The 16,044-nt window shown below is 39.2% G+C and overlaps 1 protein-coding gene across 1 annotated transcript in view; it reads left to right on the forward strand.

Moving 5' to 3' along the window:
- Positions 1-2,038: 2,038 nt before the first annotated feature.
- TRIQK (triple QxxK/R motif containing) overlaps positions 2,039-16,044 on the forward strand; it is a 53,557-nt gene continuing 39,551 nt past the window's right edge. Inside the window, exon 1 of the mRNA XM_018572119.1 lies at positions 2,039-2,108. Coding sequence (XP_018427621.1) covers positions 2,048-2,108 — 61 coding nt within the window. The 5' untranslated portion in view covers positions 2,039-2,047. The remainder of the gene's footprint in view (positions 2,109-16,044) is intronic.

Raw genomic sequence — 16,044 nt, forward strand, 5'->3', positions numbered from 1 at the left:
GGTGGACACCCGTTATTCCATATGCCTGGAAGGCACCATCCATTACATATAATGGTTATTGTAGAAATGTGGAGGAATTCATTATATAATCATTTTCTGAATATCATTATTGTTCATTTCTTGTCTTGCAAAATATCCGTTTATTATTGTCTATTATTGCAGTTCAATACCAGCAAAGGACTCTTATGGAGTCCAAGATGTTGGCTTACTAGGAATATTTATACTGGTGGAGAGTTATTGATATTGATTTTAAGTGTTTTTATCCTGTTCATGTTCCCCCTTTGTGTATATGTTGCTGTGCTCTCCTATCATATTTATTGCTTCAATAAAGGTGTTTATACTTTTTGTATATCATATAGTGGTGCAAGCAGTATTTTCTATAAATGGCTAAGTTGTTGTTTGGTCATAAAGTTATCAGATTTTTCTTTTTTTCTGGATGAAAGATATTCCTGTATGTGTGACCTGCTGATCAAACTACATTGGATTCCCTTTCTTTTTTTTCCCCACTGGCTTTAATAATTTCTAAATCACTGACCAGGAACAAGTTTACAGATCAGGAATTCTGACTTGTTGCTTATATGTTCTGAGTCAATGTGAAGTCAGAGACAGATAGGCAGCTAGCATTTTAGAAAGGTGGTCAGCGAAGTTTTACATTTTAGTTTCCAAAGAGCTAACTTTCCAGTCCTCCTATAATTGTGATTTCAGCAAGTTTGGACATTAGGGCTCTCTGAGTGGCATGCAGTAGATGTAAAGCCAGATCTCCTCTGTCTATCAAATGTTGACTCGGTGGGATAATGGACATGTTTTGAATAATATATTTTTCTTGATTTAGAAAAGGTAGCGGATGTTTTTGATGATCAAGTAGCAGCCAAGTATTTTGTAACATTCTTTTTTGTTAATCATTTTTTAATTTTTGTCCCCTAAGCGTCAATGGCACTGAACCGTAACTTGTGCCCTATTTCAGGGCACTCCATAATCTGAAAAACCAAGTTACCTTAATGAGAGTCAGCCAACAAAGCAATATGTATTGATTACCATGCTGTCAATAGAAGCAAATTCAATCCAGTGTGAAGGATGGCTTTACTGGCCAAATGGAAGATGGGGAAAGTAGGAAGGGGCAGGCCATGGCACAACCATGAGAACTGCAGTCCCTGTTTAATGAAGCACTATTGCTGAAAGGCCGTGAATTATAAGGCCACGGTTTTACTATAAGTCAATCTGTAAACCCAAGTCCAAATTCCAAAACAAGCTGTCAAGATCACTATAAAAATATAATATCACCAATACTGGTGATATAACTATTTCTATGCTCAAATGTAAGCATGAATAATGTTATGGTACCACAATACATAGGAATGCATTTATCAAAACCGGTGCAAACAGAATCTGGATCAGCTGTCCATGGCAACCAATCAGCTTCTACCTTTCATTTTGAAATATTAACTGAACAAACTGAAGAGAGAAGCTGATTGGTTACTGTGGGCAACTGCTCCAGATTCTGTCTGCTACAGTTTTGATAAATTCCCCCCATTCCATCAAAGTAATAAGAGTTAAAAAAAATCTTCGGACAAATGTCTGCGCCAAATGCAACCAATCTGATTTTTTTTTTTGCTGTCCTTCAGTCCCGCAGGGCTGTCAGGTCTGGACTGAAAAATAGCATGCTATTGGGAAGCGGCAGAGCACCCCATGTTGTGTATACAGTGGGTAGAGTAATACAAAATGGTTTGGGCATTATAATTGCTATTAGGCCTGTGTTCAGTGATGATTGTCTATAATTTATTCATGCTGATGAGATTAAATCCATAAAAAGGTTTAATATGACACCACCACTCGCCAAATGCAAGCTATGTTTTACAGAATTATCATCAGTACTCCGCAGAGAGTGCAGAGAAGAGTTCCGTATTTCAAAGATAGGAATATATTTACTGGGAGTTTGAAATATAAGGTTATAGATTGTATTGAGTTTTTACATGTATTTATATGCATCCACATCTCTTATGTATTGTTCTGATATTCATTTTTCTCCCTCCTACAGCAGAGAAGAAAAATGGGCAGGAAAGACGCTTCAGCGACAAGAGTACCAGTCGATCAATATCGTAAACAGATAGGTAGGTTTTTATCAATAATTTAATAGCAATATAGCAGTGTGTCCATATCCTGTGTGCTATTTTGTAGAATTTCTCAACATGCAGAGGAAAAACAATTTAATCTAAACTGTGTCAATCTCCAAATAAGAACTCCTTTAAATGTTTTGCTTCTGTGTTTAGTTTTTAGTAAGCACATTGGGGGGAGTTTATCAAAACTGGATCAGACAAAATCTGAAGCAGTTGCCCATAGCAACCAATCAGCTTCTCTCTTCAGTTTGTCTAGTTAAGATTTGAAAATGAAAGAGAGAAGCTGATTGGTTTCCATGCACAGCTGCTCCAGAATTTGCCTCCTCCAGTTTTGATAAATTCCCTTCACTGTATGTAAGTGGCTCAGCAATTCATTACTGATGGGCAGCTGCTAAACCAACCCTTGCCGACAATCGGTGTTCACATTGTTAAAGATCTGACTGCCATCTATTTCTGTATCCTATGCTAATAATTGTGGAAATCTCAGAAACCCTAACAAACATCCATGATGTTCAGATTGTAATTGTAACAGAGTAAACCACAATCTATTGTACATTTACATGGCCTTCCAAACATATACAGTACATTTAAACAGCCTAAATATCAGCTCTGGCCGTCAAGTCGAATTATGTAGCAAACTGATGCTGGAAATCAGGAAACATTACCACTATACTAAACTAGAGTTCACTCTATCTGCCCTGATTTTGATTTGTTTAAAATTTCTCTTTTAGGCAGGGCTCCTAAAGGTCTTTTAGGGTGGGACTACAGTCTCCTACTATGCAACCCCTCTCCTGAGTAGTACTTTCTGTAGACTGCAACAGGATTTCAGCAATATGAAGAATAATTTATTTCGGAATAATTGGACATGTACATACCCACTGTGTAGAAAAACGAGGCCTACAAAAGCTTGGTGAAACTGGGAACTGTAGACAGTGTTGGCTGAGGATTTGATGTCCGCAGGGCACCATATTCCCCACACCTATCACATATGGTATTTCGGTTTTAGGTTTGATGTTGTAGGACTGAAGACTACAAGCTTCATATATTTGAAATGAAGAAATCTCTGGACAGAAAGGCCAACTTTGGGCGATGATTGTAGTTCAGGATCATGCATCCAGATACAGTACCTAGGCATTTAGTCATTTTAAAGCCTGCCATGGAATTCTAATGCTACAGGTTCTGTAGGCAGTGACACTAAACTCAGGAGTTAAATCTTAAAAATGCATTCAAGTACCTTTAAAAATAAAACTATGGGTTAAGTGTTTTTACCCATAGTTCTCTTTCTGGTCATGGGAGGACATATACTAACCTCCTCACCTCCTGTGACCCAAAGCTCAGTAGCCCGCGATATACTGAGAGTGCCGCAGCCAGCTGGCTCTGTCTATCTAGAAGCAGAGCCAGCTGTGCCCGCTCCCTCCCCCGTTCATTCCTCCTCTTAGCGCTGGAGGGTCGGAGAGGGGAGGAATCCCTGCGGGGAGCGGTGACTGTCAGTCACCGCTCACTGCAGGGTGAGACAATCTGGAAGTGAGCAGATCAGTTGCATGTTTCTGCTCACTTCCCGATCTATAGAGCCGAACCGTGACCGCTTCTTTGTCACAGGTCAGCTCTAACTATGAGGGTGAGTGGAAATCACTCACCTCATAGTTCTATAGTTCCCCCTTAACTATTACAATACTGTACCCTATTTGTGCATCACTCAGCTATAGATCCTCAAATCATCTCTGAATTGGTGCTGACACTGTCCTTCCTTCTGGAGGGTGGCTACTTTTGTTCCCCATGGTCCCTGTGTGTTTTGTAAAGTAGTCAACGCTCCAAGCTCGTTCCTGTGATGGACTATAATCTCATGTTTAGTTTTTTTTACTGATTTGTATTGAAATTGTAGTCCATCACAGGAATAAGCTACATTTTTGTTAATAGTAAAGTTACTTGAATGCATTTTTGAGATTCAGCTCCTGAGTTTAGTGTCACTTTAAACATTGTGTGGCTTCTGTTAGTGCTTGAAGTTAAACTGAACTCAGAAAGTGAAGATTTGTTGTAATAGGGAGCATTTAGAAATGTTAATTGTGCATAAGCAGTACTCTGGAAAGAAATGCCTTTGTAAAATAGCAGTGCACTTTCTGGTATGTGCCTAGGCACTCCTGTTCCCACAGCCTCATAGCTGTATACCTGCAGTGTGAGATGTAAGGCTCTGCTGCCTCTGACTGCTAGTCAAAGCCCAGTTTCTTTCAAATATTTGCCGTCACACCAAGACGCAGGGCAGGACAAGGCATTGCAAGTCAGTAATGGAGATATGTCACTTGCAGGGAAATCACAGACAATACTGGTGACTAGTCTTAATTTTTTGGGCACAGCTTCAGAGTTCACTCTCTCTTTAAAGAAGCAGTTGATCTTATTTCAACAATAGTGTCAGGCTTACCACAGTGTCAGGCTGCGGTAAGCACAGTGTCAGGCTGCGGTAAGCAAAGCATACGCGCACATCAGTAGGACCATACACATACACACAATAGGTTGAACTTAATGGACATATGTCTTTATTCAACCTCAAATACTATGTAACTATGTAATAGGTCTGTTTTGTTATATCATAAAACCTGCTTGTATTTGTAATATTTAAATATATGTTTTCATTCTATCAGTGTGCTGTGTTTCTTGCATAAAGCCCTAAGCACAGTAAAGGTACCTGGCTGCTACAATGTCAGCGGTAAGTATGTGAACAGTTTTAGCCATAGGGCTCTGGAACGCGATACTGTGTACAGGTAGCCTAATGTTACAACAGCCATCCAGAAACTATATGGATGATATTATTTTGTGTGATTACAGATAAGTTTGTCCATCAGTGGCTACCGGCTCATATTTAAAATAACCATGAGGAAATTACACTAGAAACAGATGTCAAAAATAAATTGTAGGAATTGCTTTAGTTTGAAAGTAACTCAAACAATAAAAGATATTCGCTTTAAAGCTAAATAAAAAATGTACATATTTCATTCTTTACTTGACTTGCGAGCTCCATACATGAAAGAGGCTTGTGAAATGCACATTCATGAATATAAAAGGGTTATGCAGTCATTTTTACACATTCAAATCTCTTATTTATGTCACCTGCAGTCTTGCCTAAATCTTCAAACAATCCTCTCCAGGCCGAGAAGAAAACATGAGGCCCCACTAGAGATTTCTATCTGTTCATAGAATTTCTAACTAAATAAAAATCTGCCGAGGCTAGTGTTAAGAGTTGGAAGATGCTCGATAAATAAGGTCAGAAAATGCTAGGTTGACAAAACCGAGAACATTAAATTGGTTTGGGATTTCTTTATAGATCAAGACTTTTCAGTGTTCGCAAGACCACAGATCTAATTAATTTTCTGTTAACTTTTCTGAACTGGCTGCAAAACACATTTAAAGGGAAACAGCATTGTATTTTAAGCAAGCACATACAGTCAATTGGTTTTTTATTTTGATGCTTCACATATGTGTCTAAGACGGACACCTAGTACACTCCCAAATGCATATGGAGCAGGCACCAGACACATAGATGATGATGTGTAGTGTTTTAACAGAAGAACGTACACTGCCTTTGCAGATCTTTGATTCTGAAAATGGTAAGCGCCTGGCTGTCATGCTTTTGCTTTTGGCTTCAATCATTTCATAGTCACTAGCTCACAACATGTATAGAGATAAGAAATACTGACTTTCCATTTTGCACAGGTTTGTTATTGGTCTGTAAATATACAAAGAGGGTCCTCCACTGCAGGCTTCTGTAATCCTTGAACTTCCACTTCAGGTGCTTGCTTCCATGTGGTTCAGTCCAATATTTTATGTGCATACAAGGAAAACAACAGTCGCGCACCAGCACATGGCCCCACAATGAACTTTTTGAACTCCGCCCATCTGTGCTTGTACTTCTGATTGTGTTTCACTACAAAGAGTTTAGCCATATAAGTTTGTCTGAATCTTCTGAGTTCTGATCCGTGAAACATTTAAATCATGTACAAGCAGGCTACCAACATTTTAAGAAGCAAATTTCTCTCATGCTGGAGGAATTTTAAGGTTTTTGCTTTTTCATCATTCCATTTTTGCTTTATCTGTACAGATTTGTAGATTAGGGAGATCTGTGTTTAATGCAAGTAGACACATTCACGGGTTAAAGCTCAACTGAACTTTCAGTTTAAATCATTTAAATATATTCTACGTACATCAAAACAAAAGGTGTTCAATGTTTTGCAGTTTGTTTTCTTTCTAAAGCAGCCACAGCCAGAGTAGAAAAGCCTGCCCGTTAGCCTCTGCAGAGTCGGACCCTTGCTCTCTTTTGGGTAAGCAGATATTTAATTCCGGAGGTCTGACATGCCTCTCACTGAGCCAGGCCTATAGCTCTGCAATGAAAAAAGCTCAAGCTCCCCTCTGACTACAAAGCTAACGGCCTGACACCGCAGGGGGTGTATCAGACCTCTGCAAAAAGATCACTGCTTCCACAGAGAGAGCAAGGGTCCTTCTCTGCAGCATGCTGGCAGGGGGCAGGCTTTCCTTTTTGAAGGTGTGGCTGTTTTGTAATGAAAATACTGTTTTTATTTGACTTGCCCATGATTGGAAATTCTTTGCAAAGCGAAATTTCACAAAGCTAAGGGAAACTTCCACTGCAAAGTGCAAATTCCCATGCAAAGTGAACAGCCGATTTGCCTTTACTTAATCAACCTCATTGATTTGCATACTAACACAGTTGACACCGTTTCCGCAATTGCTTCCATCCATTGGTCAGGGGGACACTGGGTGGTTGCCAGTGGAGCACGCCCTTGCTCCAATACTCAATACTCCCAAGATGATATATGGCTGCACACAGATTATGTCACCAAAACTACTTGATTACAACTCCCATCTATGCAACACAATCCGACCTCTGGTCCGCACCTCTGTGACGTGTTTCACTTTTATGGGCTTGGTCTGACACTACACCTGTAAGGAGTGACACATGGCAGTGAGGAGTGGACTGAAGGCGATTAATCTGGTTTTTAACATTACTATCGGTGCCGATACTGAGTATTTGGGTGAGTACTTTTACTCGCCCAAATGCTCCGATACTTTCCTCAGATACCGGAACAAACTGGATTTTGCAGTTTGCCTATTCTGTTGAAGCTCAGGTCCAGATAGTTGCATCTGCTCATAAATGGCTGTATTAGTTTCACAGCATTCATTTAAAGTTGCTCAAACATCATAATCAGGAAATAGATCAAAGTGAAATGCATATTTTCCTTGAAGACTTCAGACTTTTGTTTATTAAAGAAGAAAAAATCTTGTCATTAATAACATTAATGTATCTTTTTCCCGCATAGCTGGAGACTGAACGTTGGGAACATTTTGTTTGCCTCTTAAGTACAGCCAATTGATTATCTAGCAGCCATTGAATGTAATATGTCAACTTAAAGCTTCTAGCACGTTGTGTATCCTAAACGAAAGTGGTTCTCAGGCACTTAATGTTGTGTAAAATTATGTGCTTCTGCAGATGTATTATCGCTGTCACGCTGTCCCACTTCTTGAGATTGAAAAATGTCCAGTTACTTTTTTTATGTGCCATTCCTTATGAATAAAGTATAGACTTTCTTTTATATAAATCCATTTTAAGGGTGCAGTAGATGTACCCCAAACACCTATAATCATAGCAAATTGTCATCCATTTTTGTAAAGCATTGCACACACTGCTTTGTTCAATGGTTTGTCTTATATTATGCAGTTGAACACAAACTGTTGATGTGGAATGAATTAAGAACATTTTCTGTAACCACAATATTATACTAATATAATCAAAATAGTGAGCTGGGACCACTCGGCTCTGCAAAGCTAAATTATGGCTAAAAACTATTAGATTTTTTTTTTTGTAAGGAAAATGTTTTTATAATATACCTTTTTAATCATGTTCCCAGAGGGATATTGGTCTACTTAAAGTGAACTTATTCTTTCTTCAATGTATTAAAACTAGCAAAACTAAAAAAGCAAACTGAGTCAACATATTCTGGCTATCACCCTGAGCCCCAAAGACCTGGGACATAGAAGGTTAATGGAACTTCCCAGTATCATTATCCTTTATCTGACCAGCACCCCCCTTCCCAAAGTTGTACACTCTCCTGTCCTTCTCCCTACCAGATCTTCACTATGCTGTCCACTGGGAGCCAGAATGCCCTTGCAAAGTCTCCCAGCTGAGCAGCTTCTTCTTCTTCTGTGCATATATGTAAAAACCCTATTTCATTCTAACTGAGAACCAACCACTTTTGGGATGCATAATAGACTGCTTTTCCAAAGGAATGGAGATTTTCCTCAGATGCAAAAACAGAAGAATATACCTGGTGACTTTGCAGCAGAGTTGTACGAAGATGTGACAGGAGCAAGGACAGGTGAGCATTAGAGTTTAGGAGGGGCCTACAGCTACAGATTAGAGCAAGCCATACATGGAACCCACGGCTGTCTGAATTCCCGAACAGTGACTGCAATACATCTTATTAGATTGCAGTCACTGTTCAGCCGACATTTCTCTCACCTGCTCCTTTGATTTTCTAATCTGTGCTGTGTGGTGCCAGCAGGGCAACACACAGCACAAATTTCAGCAGGAATTGTCGTAATGCTGAGCCAGCTTAAAGGAGCGCTATTGGGAGAGTAAAATGTACTCTTCCCAATAGCTTGAGCAGGCACGTGACACTGCAGCTGTCATACACTGGCTCTATAGATAAAGAACTGAGAGATCGCAAATGACTGATTGCTCAGCTCACGGCTCCTGCCTGCAGAGAGTGGTGACTGTCATTCACCACACACCGCAGGGATTCCCCCCTTCCCTCTCTCTAGGGGAAGGGGGGGTACACAGCTGGCTCTGGCTCTAGAGGGGCAGAGCTAGTTGTCAATCAGGCAGCGAGGCACCTTCCCAGCTGCTGTGCGCCTCTGCACTGTCAGCATATAGCGGGCAGCAGCCCACTAATAGCTGGGTTTGGGTCACAGGAGGACATTAGTAAATGTCTTCCTGTGACCCAAAAAAGAACTAAAGCCAAACGTTTTAACTGTAATAAAAGTTGTGGGAAAATTTGTTGTAACAGACCTATCTTGAGAGAAATAGTTCAGTTTCTGAAGAAAATGATTACACAATCATCGACCCCAATTTGTTAGTACTGTAGAGTGCAGACATGTTGGGATCTTTGTCAAGTTGTTGTTTGTTGCTATGTTTCCAGTGGGAGATTCTTCTTCACTTCCTTTGCCATGACAATCTTGACCATAACCATGTAACTGGCACAGGGAGGACAAGGAAATCTTCATAACGGAGACAAAGACTGCAAAAAAAAACCAAAAAAAAAACCTGACTGACTTTCTAAATCTTGCTCACTATGCAAAATACTAAAAAAAAAAAAGATTATGCTAGAATTGGACTTTAAAATTATATATCTGAACCAGCAACCTGGTAGAGAAACCTCCATTTGCAGCCTACCCTTTGATGTGCTTGAAGAGTGCAATAGTCCTCAGAATAAAGCAACTTCTGTTTCTTCAAAACCAAGAGGTACCAGTTAAGGTGTTCTGAAAATCTTATATGGATGCCCCATAGAATCATAGGCACCTTGAACAGTTGTCTGGAGTAACCCACAATATGCTTTCAGCATTTAATTTGCCTGCCAGCTTAGGAAGGTCTTTGATTTTCCCAGGAGGAACTGGAATCTGATCAGGCTAAGCAATGTCTATACCAACATTTTTGATCTTCTTCCCTCTTGAGGTGTTGGCACTTAACCAGAGAATTAAACCATAGAACCAACATAGAAAAGGCACTGGCTTTATTTAGTTCAGATTTAAAATCAAAACATCATGATTGCCACTGGTTAAATTAATGAAATGCATATCCAGCAAAGTATGAAAAGACTCATTAAACTGAGGTTAGTGCGTGGTGTGTTTTTGTAGACCACATTATTATTGTATCACATTAATTACAATAAGATAGTTGTCAGAATGAAGCTGTACAGCATAATTTTCACTTTTTTCTACAGGAAAGAAAAATCTGTGATCTAATGAATTTTGTATGTGTGTGTTATCAGGAAACCTGTTAAAACCATAATTAACAGCCCTATTAAGAGTTCAAGGTTTTGCTAAAGCCAAACCACATACATAGGTGTGGATTGCCTGCATGCTGCTAGTTTTACTGTCATACTTTATGTACGTATGTGCCTCTTCGAGCTTTCTCTGTTTCTTCGCATAAATGAAGGTTACTCTGCAAAAATAAAATGTTTTGTTGGTAATAAAGATATGTTTATTCAGTTTTATTCCTTTGCTCCAAATTCCACTATTTACATGTATACAGAGATTTATGCACAGCTCTGAATGCAGACCCTCTGTGTTTGGGGTAGTCCTGGTATGCATGTAAACAGTGGGATCTACATACCTGTACAGCCGTGGTTTCAGCAAACCCATCAATGAATTATACTGGCTGGCTATACGCTGCTGTACCTTTCACTCCCAGCCAGAGAAATATGTTGAAGTCTTTGCTGCATGGCTCCTCTTACAGTCATGTGCAAGAAGCCTTAGACAGTTGTCACCCAAACAAATATCCCCATTGAAAGATTTACCTTCACCTCTTGGTCTGATAGCAATGCTAAAACTACATATTTCCCATCACATTCTGTCGCACTAACAATTGTTGGGAGAACAAATAGTGAATCTCCCTAGAGTTTTCAAGCTGGGTGAAGTGTGAGGATTAGTAGACTGTGACCCCACTATAACACATCATGGTTTGTTGAAGCAGCCGAGTGCTGCAGAGCAGCTTTGCACACTTAAAGAGGAACTTTACCCATATCTCCAAAATAACAACAAATATTTCTTTAGAAATGTTTAGTAATGACAATCTACAAACACATACTTCTAAATAATTACCGGCTTTTTATTTTTTGTATACCTTATTTTCTTTTCTTACCCAGTCTTAGACCATGGTCATTTTAACTAAGTGCAGGTTACTAGATCTCTCTTTACTTCCTGGAACTCTGGCAGATGTGACTTGGACATGTGATCATGAACATCATCTCAGGGGGGGGAAACGCCATTGCTGGGAAACCTTATCTGTAATCTCAGGGGAGGCGTTTTCCTCCCCTGAGATTACAGATAAGTTTTCCCAGCAATGCTCTGCTGATGCAACCTTCCCTGAATGCAATGTTTGGGCACATTACATCATTTGTGCCAAAGTGGACCAGGAAGTGGGGAAAAAAAGAAATTTGTAAGTAAAATAAAAATATGTTTAAGTAATGAATGTAAAATGATTTCATATCAGCATGCAGAGCTGCATGCTGATGTGATTTTTAGTCAAAGGGATTAGGCCATTTACTACCTCAAATGTGCAGTGTGTGTGTGTGTATGTATGTATGTATGTATATATAGATATATATATCTATATATCTATATATACATATATCTATATATAAATATATGTATATAGATATATATATATATATATACACATACACACTGTGTGTGTGTGAAATTTATATATATTAATTATATATTTGTTGGGGGGGGGTTTGGCTTTTTGCTTTAAATACATTTTGCTTACTTTTACTTTTTAACTGATATGGTTAGGAGCACTGTTTTGCTGGGTATTAGCAGTCTAATATGGTCTGTGAAATAATGTGCCTGGAATACACTGGAAGGTAAATTACACATCACTATATTAATAGAGCAGTGTTCAATATAATGGATTGAGTGTTATAGCAACTCTCTTATATACTGTTAGAATTATCACATTGCCTCCTGGATACATCCCAAGATGAATTCCCAGTGCTAGCAGAATTCCACTGCTGTATTCCTTTTAATTTTATGATGCTAAATGATTCATGCTATGGACTGTTTATTGTTACCATATAGTGCTATAATATCTACTGAATTAATTAAAGAAAAACACTGTGATTTATATAGAAGCAATAACTGAGCTTGGTGTTCTTATGAATATTAAAGAAGATTTAACATGCATACATGCTCATACATGTACAGATTATCTACGTTGAAAGGTTGTTTTTAAGACCCTGACTTTTGCAGCCAAGTGATATCCACTCACCAGGATGTTGCATTAACACCTGTATGAGACTCTCAAAGCATTGATCTTCGTTTTCCCAAAGGATATTGGTTTTTGGAAACCGTGTGTACTCTGGATAGAAGAAGAGCACTGTAACTTCAAGCGGTAGGCAAGCCTACCATAGCAGAAGTAATGGAAAATTTTATTGTAGTGTCTTTTGGGAGTGGAACATAATTTCCAGCCTTTTGATACACTTCATAAATATTGGGGTAAGTGCTAGCTGGTGATAGTTGTTCAGGCATGACAATATTGAGGAATCTTTGAGAGAGGAACATAATCTTTACGCAGCTGGGGGACCATCTTTGCTTACACACATAGAATTTTATAGCTTAACTGATACGTTACAGTGTTTGCTAGCTCTGCAGTAGCACAGTAAGAGCTGTTACACTAAACTCAGTTGCATGTGGTGATACTAAGCAGGATCAGTATTGCAGAAAAAGCCTCACTATTGTCAGTATTTGCATAGATATCATCTGTATAGTGCCATCTGGGGAACAGGTCATGTAACTTCAAGTTTTCTTTTGTCCAGGAGTCTTTTATAACAGGTGTAGTGAAGGAAGATTATAATCCAAAACAAAGACTGAAAACCTGGTGACGTGGGAGCAGCACTGCAAGAACTGCAGCAAAACAACATCGTCAACTCTTTCACTGCCAAAGCCCCTTTTAAAAAAAAATATTTTTAGCACACATGTTCAAATGCACGTTTTATGCCTAAAGATTTCTTAAACCTCCCAAAAGTATATATTTTCTGAAAGCAGAGACCTTGTAGAAAAAAGGTGGCCGATTTTTTTTTTTTATGTCGCACTTTATTGGTGTAACTGTTTATCATACCCAAATTTTCAGTAAAAAAAATACACTGAAGTTAATTTTAGGTCACATAAACACAATGTAATACCCAACTGTTTTGTAGAATAGATGAGGTTGAGTCAAGTAAATAGATACCCAGCATGTCAAGCTTTAAAATTGTGTGTGCCTCTGAAATGGTGAAAAACTACAGTATCCAAAATTGTCCAAAAGAGAAACTTTAAAAAAATCCTTACAGCTGATCAGTTAACAGTGAATGATGGGCCTAGAATTATTGCTTTCACTCTGGCGTGCACTACGATACCAAATATGTGTGGCGCAATTGCCATTCCTATAGAGCCAGAGCTCGTTGCTTCTGGCTTTATATTACCCAGGGAAGATCCGCGAATGAATGTTCAATGGTCTCCCTTTGCTCTTCATCCTGATACCCACCGTGCAGGTCCTGGGCACCCAAGAGGGACAGGTGGGCCTGGAACACATGGCTGGGGTATGGCATCTTCAGCAGCATGTGGAAGTGATCAGCCTAAATCGCATCCACTAGAAAGCCAACAGTCGAAATTGTAGACAAAGTTTGTGTACATGCCAGTTTGTGTACAAAGACAAAGTTTGTGTACATGGCATATGTTGGTGGCAGCGAATGGGTTAAAAGTACTGTATAGTCTTCTCATATTTTTTTTATTTTGTTTTTATGTAGGTATACCTGTGAGAGATGTAAATTATCCTATCAATAGGAGTTTTATTCTGTGTATAGTTGTCTGTTATATATATATATATATATTATATATGCAGAAGAAATAGCCATAAGTGCATACACAACCTCCTAGTTTGTTGTTTTTTTTAAACCAAGGGTCCTTTTACATTTTATTTCAGGAACCATTCTCATGTTATTTTTACTGTTGGGTGGAGGGCTCTGTTTTTGGTCAGATCATCCTTATAAAGCCTCTCTGTACCCAAACTTATATTTCAGTTTTTAATGGCAGATACAATCACATGTTGACATATCTTTTCCTCTCCCTTGTTTGAAAGGCCATTGGAAAACCAAATAGATGTCCCATAATACAGAATTAACCAAGTTTGGGGTTATTCTGCTGACAGTGATCCCTTTAGATAGTCTGTGTGGGAATAGACAATGGAACAAAACGCTGTGGGGTAATCTCGCCTCCAGAGTTTTCCATAGATAACCAACCAGTTATCTATCAGAAGCCAGCAGTTTATTCTGCCTATTAAAATATCATGGCATTTAATGCTTGTTAACTTATGTTCTTACCTGCAAACTGAGTCAGATTTTATTTCAAGCAATGAATCCTAGTAACCCAGGCTGACTTCACGAAGGATTACAATAAAATAGTTTGTATTTAAAGTTTACAGAAATTAAAGATTTACTGGCACACAAAAGAGGAAAAATAGGGAGTACATGTAGCAGCTTGCCAATTTGCAGGTGAAAAGACATGCCTTTCATGCAGAACCAGCTGTATTTTCATTGAAAGAACAACAGTTTAGAAAGCTTTTCTGCATGTGTCTGTTTGATAGCATAACGTGCTCGTAAGCAGCTTAAGCAGTATTCAGAAAATAGCAATGCATTAATTTTTTAAAGCAGAAAATGCAAGTCGAAAGCAGCCCTGCCACATGATGATAATGAGGCTGGATATTGTAAAGTCTGCTGAGGAAAAAGCAGAGGGGAATGCTTTGAAATATGAACATTCATAAAACAATAACTAGATATTCACATGATAATGAGGCCTGGACAGCAATGTGAAGAAATGGCAATGTGAATGTAGACACAGAGTCTCCTGGTGTAGGCTGATAAATTCAGAGACACACCGTTGAAAGCCTTTCCACACCCATTATTTTGCATAAATAATATGAGGTTGCAGACGACCGTACGACAACAAATACACTTTTTGTCTCTTTTCATGTTGCTGAGGATTTTCTTTATGTTACTGGAAAGGTTTAATCCCTCAATGATTATAGTAATGTCTTACTGGTCTCTAGAACAGCAGGCTGTGAAAATTAGGAAGATCGAGCTACAGTGAGACCGTTGTAGTAAAGTTTTTAGTGATGTTGGACTGAATTTCTATAGAAAGGACACCAAGCAGCAACAAGTTGCAGAAAACCATGCAAGTATTCTGAAGCTTGGAACCTAATGACATCCACCCTACATATTTCCAGCCTTGTACCCAAGGCCATTCTGGAGATGAACAGACTGTCAAAAATTAATTTATTTAGCAAGCATGGATGCCGGGTGTAAAAAATTAATACATTTTAGGATAAAATTCAAAGCCACATGGCAGATGGTTTAAGCCTCAGGTTAACTTAGGTTAAACTCAGGTTGGGGGGCAGGGGAATGTGACCATGTTTCAGGTTACACCTTAAAGTTTATTTTGGCTTGTACAGGCTTTCACCAGTTCCATTGTAGCAGTGGAAGATGATGAAGGTTTACTGACGGCCATGGTCCATAAATATGTGTGTGTACATGTATGAGTATATATATATATATGTATGTATATATATAGTGGCAGCAGGCAGGTGGGTATGTCTGTGTTCAGGTGTACTAATGAAGTTCTTCCTCTAGGGGGAAGTGCTGAGAGGGCTGGAGGCTCGAAGGTAACAAGCCCAGCTGAAGCTAGCTGGCTTGTTAGGGCCTCTACAAGAAGTCCCAGCCTCCTCCTAAGAGAAGGGCCCCACCCTAGAACCAGACTGTGTGTCTGGTGGACTGGGGAGCAGACAGCCTGTGTGGCAATCTGCCTGTGTGGCAAAACAGCAGCCTGTGTGGCAAAGAAACAGCCTGTGTGGCAAAACAGCTGCCTGTGTGGCAATCCGCCTGTGTGGCCAGTGGACGTTTAAATTAAAGGACCAACTTGAAGTCGGTGAGACTGAAAACTGTTGTTGTGACAGAAAACAGTTCTTTATGTTTGAGAACCCCTGCGAGGGAACACCTGTATGGACTTTTCTTTTGAATTGAGCGTTAATAAAAGTGGGCAAAGAAGCCCTTACAAAGTGAAAGTGAGTGGCAGTGTGCTGAATGTGCTACCATTTGAAGCGAATCCCCACAAT

This window comes from Nanorana parkeri, unplaced genomic scaffold, assembly GCF_000935625.1.
Source record: "Nanorana parkeri isolate BGI_ZX_2015 unplaced genomic scaffold, ASM93562v1 scaffold43, whole genome shotgun sequence".
NCBI lineage: Eukaryota > Metazoa > Chordata > Amphibia > Anura > Dicroglossidae > Nanorana > Nanorana parkeri.